This window comes from Papaver somniferum, chromosome 7 (genome assembly GCF_003573695.1).
Source record: "Papaver somniferum cultivar HN1 chromosome 7, ASM357369v1, whole genome shotgun sequence".
Taxonomy (NCBI): domain Eukaryota; kingdom Viridiplantae; phylum Streptophyta; class Magnoliopsida; order Ranunculales; family Papaveraceae; genus Papaver; species Papaver somniferum.
The window spans coordinates 133,117,681-133,129,318 of NC_039364.1; the positions used below are offsets into that span (position 1 = coordinate 133,117,681).

General features: G+C 36.4%; 2 protein-coding genes across 2 annotated transcripts; one reads left to right on the plus strand and one right to left on the minus strand.

The window, feature by feature from the left end:
* The first annotated feature begins 2,112 nt into the window (after positions 1 to 2,112).
* Positions 2,113 to 3,069, plus strand: LOC113293632. Its single transcript, XM_026542208.1, has 2 exons — positions 2,113 to 2,696; positions 2,858 to 3,069. Exons 1-2 carry the CDS (start codon positions 2,145 to 2,147, stop codon positions 2,906 to 2,908), a joined length of 603 nt encoding a protein of 200 aa, XP_026397993.1. The 5' UTR covers positions 2,113 to 2,144; the 3' UTR covers positions 2,909 to 3,069.
* Positions 3,070 to 4,760: 1,691 nt separating this feature from the next.
* LOC113298459 (O-fucosyltransferase 27-like) lies at positions 4,761 to 10,824 on the minus strand. The gene is made up of 10 exons (XM_026547212.1): positions 9,971 to 10,824; positions 9,536 to 9,620; positions 8,505 to 8,575; positions 8,326 to 8,414; positions 7,958 to 8,201; positions 7,685 to 7,797; positions 7,505 to 7,595; positions 7,244 to 7,372; positions 6,460 to 7,007; positions 4,761 to 5,610 (listed from the first exon to the last, which is right to left on the minus strand). The coding sequence occupies exons 1-10, from the start codon at positions 10,145 to 10,147 to the stop codon at positions 5,139 to 5,141; spliced, it is 2,019 nt and encodes a 672-aa protein (XP_026402997.1). The 5' UTR covers positions 10,148 to 10,824; the 3' UTR covers positions 4,761 to 5,138.
* Between the last annotated feature and the right edge of the window lie 814 nt (positions 10,825 to 11,638).

Here is an 11,638-nt window from a genome sequence, read left to right on the forward strand (position 1 = left end):
AGTAGGTGCTCCCCCATAGCAGAGAGTCCAAACCAAGAAGGAAACCTTCATTGGTACTCTAGGATTCCACAGTTGCTTATGTGGAAATAAGAGAAATCCATCCAAATCCAAAGAATTATAACAGTTTCTGACAGAAAATTCACCTCCTTCAGCTATCCATTTCCTTTGATCTTCCTCCCCTGAGTTGGTTGAAAAGATTGCAGGATCACCCAAATCTTGCAGCAAAAGAACAACATCACGTAATTTTGTATCATTCAGATTTCTTTTAAAGTCCAAACTCCAAGCTGCCTCCTCAGAAATACACTCTCTAATGGTATCATGTTTTTTTCTAGACAGTTTATATAGAGCACTGTAAGTGATTTTCAAAGGATTATCACCAATCCACTTATCCTGCCAAAATAGAACTCTATCACCTGAAATCACAGTCAAGGAAGTATTCTGCTGAACATGATCTTTAGCTTTAAGGATCCCTTCCCACAAACTGCTTTTAATAGCCATATTTGAACTTTTAGGAAAGAAATCATTATGTTGACCACCAAACTTTTGATGGACAATTTGTCTCCAAAGAGTCTTCTTTCAGACCCATATCTCCAAATCCATTTACAGTGCAGTGCCTTATTAAGTAACTTCAATTTTTTGATTCCAATTCCACCTCTCTTCTTTGACACCAAAGCTCTTGACCATTTTACCCAACTTCTCTTCCTAGCATTTGAAGAAGATCCCATAAAAAATCTCTCATAATCTTCTTTATTTCTTTCATAACTGAAGCTAGCATTTGAAACATTGACAAATAATAAACTGGTAGACTAGCTAACAAACTGTTCACCATTATCAATCTCTGTCCCTTTGTTAAATACCTGCATTTCCAAGTAGAAAGTTTGAGATGAATTTTTTGAATTATGCTCTCCCAAATATCCTTGCACTTGGAATTACTCCCCAGAGGAATGCCCAAATATTTTAGTGGCCATTGAGATAAGCTGCAACCAAAAATACTAGCACATTGAGCACCATTGTGATCAGAACCAATACCCACAATTGTACTCTTTCTGAAGTTTACTTTGAGGTCAGAAATCAACTCAAAAGTGAACAATATATTCTTCAAATTTGAGACTTGTTATGTGGTATCATCTAAGAAAACAATTAGGTCATCAACAAATTGGAGGTGGTGCACTTCAGTTCCATTAGAAGATACCTTGAAACCAGAAATTAAACTAGAAGTAGCAGCTTTCTTTATCATTAAGGAGAGAATTTCAGCAATGATGATAAAAAGAAAGGGTGAAATTGGATCACCCTGTCTTATTCCTTTCTGAGATTTAAAGAGCGTAGTTGCTTCACCATTCAGAAGAATAGAAAATCTTGCATGTGAAATGCACCACTTTATCCAACTCCTCCAAACATGACCAAAACCAAATTTCTCCAAAGCAATGCCAATACACCCCCAATTGATATTGTCAAAAGCCTTCTCAAAGTCCACCTTGCACACAATACCAGACTTATTTTCTCTTTTCCTAGAGTCAATCAACTCAGCAGCAATAAGAATTCCATCATTAATCTGTCTCTCATGGATAAAAGCTCCTTGATAAGCAGAAATAATAGAAGGCATAACAAGTTTCATTCTTTGAGGGCAGAACTTTTGAGATTATCTTATAAACATCACCAATTAGGCCGAGAGGTCTGTAATTGTGTGTGACCCTCTTTTCATATACTCTATTCTTTTGTAATCTCTTGTAATTATTGTTTTGCTTTTGTAAAACTTTTTGGCTTAGGGGAAAAGGGAAAAAATATGTAGTTCGAGGCAGATCGCTAGCGTTTGAAAAAAAGAGAAAAGGATCATCAAAGGAATTAAAATCATTACAATCTAGCTAACAAAATGCAGCCTTTCCCTCCGAAGAATAACAAGTTAGCAAGTTCAAATCTAACCTAAAATGTCCTAAACATAGCAATCTCTCCGCAACTACTACTTGTCAATGAAACCAACAAAGTTCTCTCTTTGTACTCCACGTATCGAAACAACTTCTCAACAAAAAAAACAACAACAAAATCTCACTGCATAATTCTCGTACATATATAGATGGAAATCAACCTTCTAATTCCTGAAGAAGAAAAAAACCCTCATATGTACCCTTTCCACCTTCAAATTGATCATGCCATTGTTATTGATAAAACATATCTTGGATCATTTCAGCTTCTCCCAGGCATGTAAAGTGTCCGTAACTCTATTTCTCATCATTCCACTTTCTCCTGTTCTCATATCTCTATCGTTCTTTCTCTTCTTTTCTTTCCTGATCACACTACCCATTTTATGCATTCTCATATCAGCTTATCTTTTCTTTTCAATTCTAAGTAGGTTTTCGGTTAGGTCTTTTCTGAAACTCTCATTGATATTATGTCTTCGGGTTTTAGATAGTACTAACAATAGTAATACCTCGACAAAATCAGCAACTGGTGATGAAACTTGCGACGATAATCAAGTAAGCGTCGTGTTTGATCCTTCAGAGGTTCCGTCTTTTGATGATCTAGAAGAAGATCAAGAAGAAGAAGAGAATAAAAGAGATGACGAATGCGAAGAATCGTCATCCATTTATGATCATGATCATGATCATTGCGAGAAGAAGAAGCGAAGGAAGAGTATTGATAGTAACAGGTCGCTAAATGTTCAGCCTATGAAATCTTTCAACCCATTCGACGATGGCACAGTACGTATAACTTTACTTTTTATGGTCACTAAATTTGGACCTCAAGTGGTGGCTCTTTACGCATACTTCATTTCATGCATGGGTTTGCATATTGAGGTTTAAAATCTTGTTTGAAATTGATGCACGTATACTAATTTGATAACACTTTTTTTTTTTTGCAGTTCTCTCAGATATTGACATTTTGGAAAAAGAAGGAAGGACAAAGGGTTTGATTAAAAGAGTCGTTGAGGATGGAGGAGGTAGGATTTAATCGGCAACAGTTTTAAGAAAACTATGCCTTCTTTTTCAGTTTGTGCTTACCCTTTTAGAAACTTAATTAGAATTTAGATTATTTTTTTAAGCAGAATTTAGATATAGTATATCCAATTTGTAAATGCACTGCATTTCAGTTGAAAAGCTTTTGGTTTCAATTTGCATTTCGATACATCTCCCTTGGAATTCCTCTCATAAATCTTTTCTTTGTTGCATATGCATAATTAATATCGTTCTTAGGTATTCTGATAGCATATATAAACTACCAAAACAATGAACTAAAAGATTGATTGGGACGCAATTTGAATAATCCTTCTAGAGGAACAAATATCAGGTCATCTTCAAGTTAGCTCGTCCGATAGCACATCTAAATTTTAGAATGAGCTGATTTTTGCAACAATTTGCTGCTGTGAGGAAGACTGCAAAAAATCAAAAAATCAGCTCTTAATTCATTTCCTAGGAGTCCTACAAAAGTGTGTTGTAATTCAGAGAGGAAATTTCTCTAGATTACATTACTATTGCAAAGGCCAGTGGAAGGCCTAATCAAGAAGTTAGTAAAGTGGACACCTTATACTAAGTGCTCGAGAAAGTTTCACAGTTCCATGAACATTTTGTTTGCTCAAATCTTGATCAGTTAGTCGCCAAAATTAGAGTTAACTTAATAAGAACCAATTAAAATATCAGAGCAAAGAGGATCTCCCTCTTATAATAAATTTCAGGAAACAAATATTGAGATGTTTATTACAAATATTACATTTACATGTTTATCAACTTCATATATGATTTACCATGCGTCAAGGCTTGAGCCGCATCAAGTTTAATCTTATAGCTTGTCGCAAGAGTATATCATAGGGTGACCATTTACTGAGCTCGATATTGCTGCTGCAGCAGTAGATGTGACAGTTTTGGCTAATAGGGAGAGAATGTATTCTGCAATATCAAATATCTAGACACTATATGGTATCCTCTTCCCCCATCAACTACCATATTGAGAAACAAACTCTGAAACTGATCTTTCACTAGCTATTATCAAGTGCAGAGAGCTAACCTAACCGCACTTTATGCGCGGTTGAGAAATGCTTAGCTGCGGCCACCATATCAGCTTCAGGTCCAGTAGGTACTTTAGTATTCGAACTCTTTGCATTAAACAACGACGATATCATTTTCAAGAATTTCGAAAAACTGCTCAATTTATTCTTCCCCATATTCTTCTGGTTTACAGTTTCCCTTGGTTTGTTAGAACCTAATAAACAACGGTTTCTCTAAACTTGAAAGGGTTAAAAATTAATGCCTTCTAAGATGTGTTTTATTTTTGATTGTTGTTCTCCTTATAAGAATTTCAATCACATTATATATAGGTACAATTGTTTGATGATCAAGCTAATAACAGGGTTTTCTTGTAAACAAAGGAAAGAGGTAAGAAAAGGAGAGGTGACCCCATTTTGACCATGATCTTTTAGCTGACTATGTGTTAATTTTCTGTTCTGGGGATCTTTTTTTCTCATGTGTGGTGGTTTCTTGGAGATTACCTTATGTTACACCTAGGTGGGTTTAGTAAGTCAAATTTCTCAATAAAAATGCCAATATTTAGCAGCTTGGGTTCCAAGTTTTGAATCATTGAAAGTTTGAAACAATTTTTTTTTTTGAGTCAAAAAGATATAGAGTAAGAATCACTGAATCACATCTAGACATCATGGGCGAAAATGACCCATGACATAGACCACACCAATATAGAAATCTGAATTCATCTGGTCAAGCATGAGATCAATAGTTTATATGTGCTAGCTACAGTGATTGGAGTGTCCAATACTTCGGAAAATTTACATGATACTTTATACTAAATGAGAAAGAATATCAATTTTTCCATTGAGAACGTGCCAGAGTACATCAAAATTGGGTGCATGTGTGATACAACATGGTGAAATCATAAAAATCTAACTTACTAATGTTACAACCCTGAATACCTAGAAACTAACCTTCTCATTCGAGTCGACCCTTGCTAAGCTGATTCAGGAAATAGTTGAGCGAGCTAGCAACGACTTGTTAAACCAAACCACTGTCAGTGACTTTCTCCTCTACACTATAAAAACCATGATTCTGGATTTTCCAAAGCATGAAGTAAGTTAAACAAGGCCATTGGTGCCAATGGGTACTCAGAGATACAATACCATATCAAGTCTTAGCTTCACATTATCTTTCTGCACCCTCGAGTTCTTCTTGGTCCTCCATGTGGACTTCTTTGTTATTTGTTTCTTCTCCATTAACTTCATTATTACCACTTTTTTCACCAAAGAACAATGTGGATGTGGTAGGATCCTCCTCATCAAGGTCTTCATCGTATTCCTTATACTTTGGTGACTGTGAAACTACATTATTGTCCATCCAAGTAGGACAGCGGTATTCAACGCCAAGATTAACCCCAAGCGGTAAATGATTTGAAGGACTTGAAGTATGATTTGATAACTCGAAATACTCGTGTTTCAAGCATGAGCACTCTGGAACAGGATGAGCGAGAAAGGATTGTGGTTTTGAACTTTTAAATGCTTCTGTTACTCCATCTAGCATGGTTTTGCTGAGATGCTTGCGTATCAATTTTAACCATGTACTATTTGCCTGATAAACATGATCCCCAATCTCATCTAACAGCTTGACAGCTTCTTTTCTGATTTGACACCAGCAGAAGAAATGAGAAATCAAATTGACTGGCTAACAGTTCGGAAAGATGATTTGGGATGTTAATGAAACATGCGTTGATATATAAAATTCAACAGGTGAACTTTCTCACACACGACTTTTTGTATGATGTGCAGCTACTGGCAGTGAAACAATGTCTTTGATCTTAGCTATCGAATAAGTGATATCTGTCATGTATTTGTGAGGAAATAAATAGGTCAACCTGTGGAAATTTCCTAATCTTGGAAAACTCCTAACGGACCTAGGTACATGATTGAACATATGTTTGTAACACCACACAGACTTCCGCATAAATGAAATCCATGTTCTCTAGAGTAGAGAATATTGGATCTCATGTTATTCTTTTCTTATAATCTTTTGTATGAAATCAAGGTTAACTACGGTCCTACATTGTTCAGTACGCGTGTTAATTTTTTGACCAGTTATTTTAGTAATCAGGGTTTACGTTTAGAACTCCTGTGTACGTCTCCAAGAATAAGCTGTACATCTCAGAATGGACACATTCGAAACTTATAAAATGCTCGAGCCTCTGAAAATTGAATACCTTTGCTGCATCTGATGGTACTATGCTGCGAGGTTTTTAAGGATTTTAAAATTCCAGTGGATCGAGCATCTTATGGGTTTCAAACTGCCATGGAACATGTCCATCTTAAATTTACAGTGTACTCTTAGAGACATACACTTGGACTCTAAACTTATCTTAAAAGTATAATTACTAAAGTAACTATTCAATAGCTAAATCACTTCTCACAAGTACATGATAGCACGTGACATTTCATTACTAATAAATGGCAAAGGAATAAAGAGAAATATGCACCTGTCAGGTCTGAATGTTTTGGACGCAGCGGAGTGATACAACCTGTGCCCAGTCACCAAGCTTCCAAAGTTTGGACGGCCTTTTCCATCACGATCAAATCCGGGAATGAAAGCATCAGCTTCAACACAAACAGTATAGTCAATCGCTTCCCATAACAGTTTGTGAGCGTTGATTCTTAATTCTGTAACTGTACTCTCAGGCTCATTGTCGCTCTCAGCAACCCATCCCCACCAACCCTCTATGTTGTACGTTTTAGGTTTAGAAGGAGGCGGTGGAAGTGGACGAGGACGTGGACCTGAAGTTTTCCATGATTCATTCTTCTTTTCTTCTTGAACAGGAGGTGGTTGAGGGTTACTGTCAACCAGGTGACGCTCACGTCCATAGATTCTTGACAATTCTCCAAAAGTGCTGAGGAATGTTCTATCAACAACATTTTCGAACATGGCATGTAGTGGAATCAATGCCCTCTGGCCTCCAGATATTTCTCCTCCAGATACATATATTACCGTGTCCCATGAGTATCCATATGCACGAAGGAGAATACCAACCTTTACGAAAGGACAAAAACAAAAAGATATGTGAATTCTTCGTTTCATGTCTTTCCAGTAGGTTGGATTATTTTTAGACCATATCCTATGTACGCCTGTACGAGGTTTCTGGCTGAAGCGACGGAATGAGTCAATAGACCACGAGTGACATTACAGGGAGTATTTGGTGCATCAGTTACCCACTCGACAGTGTTTGAAACGGGTGATAAAATGTTGATAATTGTTTAGCTGTTTACCTCCTCAGGCATCAGGGGACAAGAACCATTTGAGCGCTGTGCTACAGAATCCACCGTAAGTTTCCCTTTCACAATCCCACGTTTTATCATCCAAGCTCTTCTATGTTGGATAAGTTCAGTATGTACATCCTTCAGAAAAAAATAGTGAAGAATATGGAAAATAACACATAATCAGCAAATGTGAAAAGAAGAAAGGAACAATATCAATTACAGATTGTGTGCACTAATTATCCTGTGAAGGCTTAAATTGTAGTCAGATACCTGGAAGAGTTCAGCGCAACCATGGTAAGCTAGAGCATCTCTAGTCATCCCAGGATCAAAAGCTATAAATGGTCGTCTTGAAGCTCGTAACCTGAATGAATATGAAAATTAGGACAACATTTGACAAATAAAATAATAATAATTACAAACATATGTAACAGGAACTATGCAGATTTGGACCTATTTACAATGGTTGTCGCTAGCTCCTGCACTTCCTCGCGAAAATGAAGCGCATGGTAAGCAACTCTACATCTAAGTCTTTGGTACTCCTCAAGATGAGGTGGAAGAATGGCCTGACATGATTTGCAACAGATACCGGTTATTAGAAATGGAAGAAGCAAAAGTACAATCAACAGATAATGTAAATAAAGAAGTTGGCACAAGCAACAATATCCTTAACAAAAGTATCGCAATTTTATAGAATAGAAATGAAATCACTTTACTGCTTAGTACCTGCAAGCATCCGCCGTCTGAAATAACGAGTTCAACCACTGAATGCCGCTTTAGAACAGGGAGAACATGGTGGAGATAGAAATCCGGGGAGCTTGAGTATGGCACCCTAAACGAAGGAATTGCCTTCTTCCTCCTTGCTGATTTGAGATCTTTAGGAAGAGTTTTCACAACTATGACATCCTTTGCTAATGCTACTATGAATTGATCCTCATTATACAGGTACGCGAAGCTCTTGAACTGAGAGCTGCAATAAATTTGCATGAGAAAAGAAGTAATTAGGGAAAAACAATCACTTGCACCAATCTGAAGATTCTGAACACAGGATCAGCGGAAGAAGAAGATGAATTCATTTCAGACAAAATTAAAACCTTATTCCCTTGCTACTTGTGGTTGATTGGAGCTCAGGCATGACTAAGGTGGCATTCAGAAGCCGAGCAACCACAACTACATCACAAATCTGTAACAACAAAAGCACTTAGAAACTCCTTCTAGTAAACATTATAAAGAAAATGTAATATCAGATAAGGTGAGGTTTGAAATGACATACTGAATTCCTGATGTGATGGAAACCTCCTTGTATTCTGACAAAGATGAAGCCATTTATTTTCAACGCAGGAGCTGTAAATGAGGTTATAAGTAGGTCGGCATAAACAGTAGTACATAAGTTCAAATATTACAATATATAAGAAATAGCTTATATGAAATTATTCCCCCACAAAGATGTTATTCGTTGAGCCGGACACACTCTAAAAACATAGAACATGGTTACGGTAGAATGTTCGCTTACAGGACTTCTTCTATTTCCTAGACACAAGGGTCACAATGATCTTGAGCCCATAATTGATTAAAGGTCACCAAATCTCGGAGTAAGACCGAGCAGTTTCCATAGACAATCCACCAAAGTAGCATGAACTTGAAATTATAAGAACAAAACTATGATCTACACACATGTGAACCAAACTCGAAGGCATGCCTAAAACAGAGTCTACTAGGCAACATTTCATACTCATTTCACACTAAGAATCACAAATCTTTCTTTTATACATGAATTTCATTTACTAAACAAATGGAACAAGAGGTGCAAAGTTTCACCATTCTTGGTCTAGTTGTTGTCCAATTCTAGTTTCTATCTTATATTCATATTACCAGGCTCCTCAATTTCTATCTAAAGAAACTTGGTAATTCGAAATCAAGAAGCTTGATATGATTCATCTTCACTCAGTTGTCATCTGATATGATGACCACTGAAGTCTTCATTTTAGCAAGCAATGGGAAAATGTAAACAAATCAGCTTAATAACAAAGAAACTACTCGTACTTCCTCGATTCACAATTAGTTTTGATTGTTTTGGTGCAACTTTTCCTATTCATCGCAATTAAGATGCCGTTCTTATCCGCCATGATTCCATTATCATACTGAAGCAAGCACTATTGGTGAATTTGGAATTGGATATACTTGTTTAGTCAACATGTGGGAATATTTAATCCTCAAAATCCAATTAAAAAAAAATGAAAAGACGGAATAAAGAAATTTATTCTTCCATTATAAGCGCCGGAGATGCAGAAAAGAATAACCAACCTTCATAATGTCCTCTGGGATTTGCATGTGGATGTATGGATTCCAGACTCCTTACAGGTCCCCATAATCTTCTGTGGGTTGGTCTCTGAAAACAGATTAAAACAGTGGAAAAGAGTTATCCTCAATAATTCACCAAACACACTGTAGATCCCAAAAGCTGTTGACTATGATCCAAATTAGTCAAGATAAATGTACCATGGAGGGAATCAAGAAGGATCACTCTCCATTAATCTCAATTAACAATCAAACAACAACGGGAACTATAAATCTGAGCGAATCAGACCCACAAACCCTAGAAAAGTGACATAAATTTCAAAACCTACAAGTGAAAACACACTCTAAAACCAGTAAAGTGATATAAAATAAATAAATAAAAGACTAAAAGTTGAAATTAGAGAAAAAAGGTGAGATCTTGATGAGGTATTATGTACTTACATTGCTATCCAAATTTTGAAAAATGGGTCTCCAAGAAAAGATTGTAAATGAAGCTCGGTATCCATCAAAACTCTGCCCAGTATATCTAGCAAGAAGAAAATGAGTGAAGAGAGAAATAACAGATAGAATTAACCCAATAAGTGCAAATACTTTGAGCTTAGACTTGATTATAATCATCTTTCATGGAGAAACCCCCCAGTTCAAACTAAACTTATTTTCAGATAACAGTTCATTTCTCTCTCCAATGAAGCTTCAAAATTACAGAGAAGAGGGTGGAGAGTCAGTAAGATAGAATAGAAAAACTGGAGAGGAGCTTAGCGGGGAGTTCAGATATGTTCTCAATTTGCAGACAGCGACATTTCACACTACCAAGAACATGTTGTCACGTGACTCGAGTCTTTTTAATCAGGTGATCAAAATAGAAATCCGGAGGAAGAAGAGACTGAGATTTTCTTTGTTTAATGGATGTGGTTTGCCAGGTTTGGATTGGACATATTTTGAGTTTGGAGTTGATGGATAGATGTATGAACTTTTCTTATGGTAGGGACTTGGGTAGGTCTGGAGAAAAGAATATCGATGGAAAGTTTTATTTTATTTTTTTGAATGTTTTAATTTTGTAGATGTAAAGGAGACCAGGAAAATGAGAAAATTGAATGATCTGCGATGAAAAAGCAAGTGATTCAGACGGAAATCAGAAACTGTAGTAGGAAGTAGTAATGAATGTAAAGCAGAGGAAATCAGAAATTGTAGGAAATGAATTAATGCTGTGGAATAAATGCTAATGTTTAGAAAGGGATTGAAGATTTTTTTTTTGATGTTGTGTTAGATGAATCTTTTGATTTAGGGTTCGTGCAGTATACGATTGTTCACCTTTTTGGTGTTGTTGCTGAATTATTTAGTGTGTAGTAGTACAACTTGTAGAATGTAAGCATCGAAATTGAACTCCAGGTTGTTGTTTTTTATCCAAGGAAAGAACTTATATTAAACATTAGTAATTGATACATCACAATTTATGTAGGGAATTAACAAAGGAGGTGGATGAAACCACCAATCCCCACATAGATTATGCTTATAAGCTGCCTTCGCTATTGCATCTGCAGCTTTATTACCAGACCTACACACAAAACTACAAGACCAATCAGGATTAATATTACATATGTTTATACATTTTCGCAGAAGAGGCATACTCTGCCAGTGACAAAGAGAAGATTGTTGTTGAAGAAAAGAACAAATTCCCAGATTATCAGATTCAAAAATCACATGAGACCAACCATTTGAATCTGCCAGTTGCATAGCCTCCAACATTGCCCATGCTTCGGCCTGTTGAGCATTACTAGCTCTTCTCAAGGCTCCCCTTCCCATGACATATGCCCCTGTAGAGTTCCGAATTATAATTCCAATACCAGCTAACAAAGAACTAGAATTATAAGAAGCATCGATATTAATTTTTAGGTACTGAAAAGAAGGAGGTTCCCATTTATGATGTAAAAGCTTATTATGAACATTAGGATGATTGTAATTAGTAGGAGAGTTTCCTAGATGATGCTGGAGAATGTATGAAGTGACCTGATGGACTACAGAGTTATGGTTGGGAGTGGTATTGTTAGAAACAACACTACATTGAAGCTTCCATATGAAATGCATGATGCACATAGCTAAGTGAACAAT

Coding starts and splice junctions, on each gene's coding strand:
- LOC113298459 (XM_026547212.1), bottom strand. CDS start 10,147: ATGATTATAATCAAGTCTAAGCTCAAAGTATTTGCACTTATTGGGTTA. Junction 7,798..7,957: donor CAGACGGCGGATGCTTGCAG/GTACTAAGCAGT, acceptor AAATCATGTCAG/GCCATTCTTCCACCTCATCT. Junction 7,008..7,243: donor GTCCCCTGATGCCTGAGGAG/GTAAACAGCTAA, acceptor CCTTTCGTAAAG/GTTGGTATTCTCCTTCGTGC.
- LOC113293632 (XM_026542208.1), top strand. CDS start 2,145: ATGCCATTGTTATTGATAAAACATATCTTGGATCATTTCAGCTTCTCC. Junction 2,697..2,857: donor ACCCATTCGACGATGGCACA/GTACGTATAACT, acceptor TTTTTTTTGCAG/TTCTCTCAGATATTGACATT.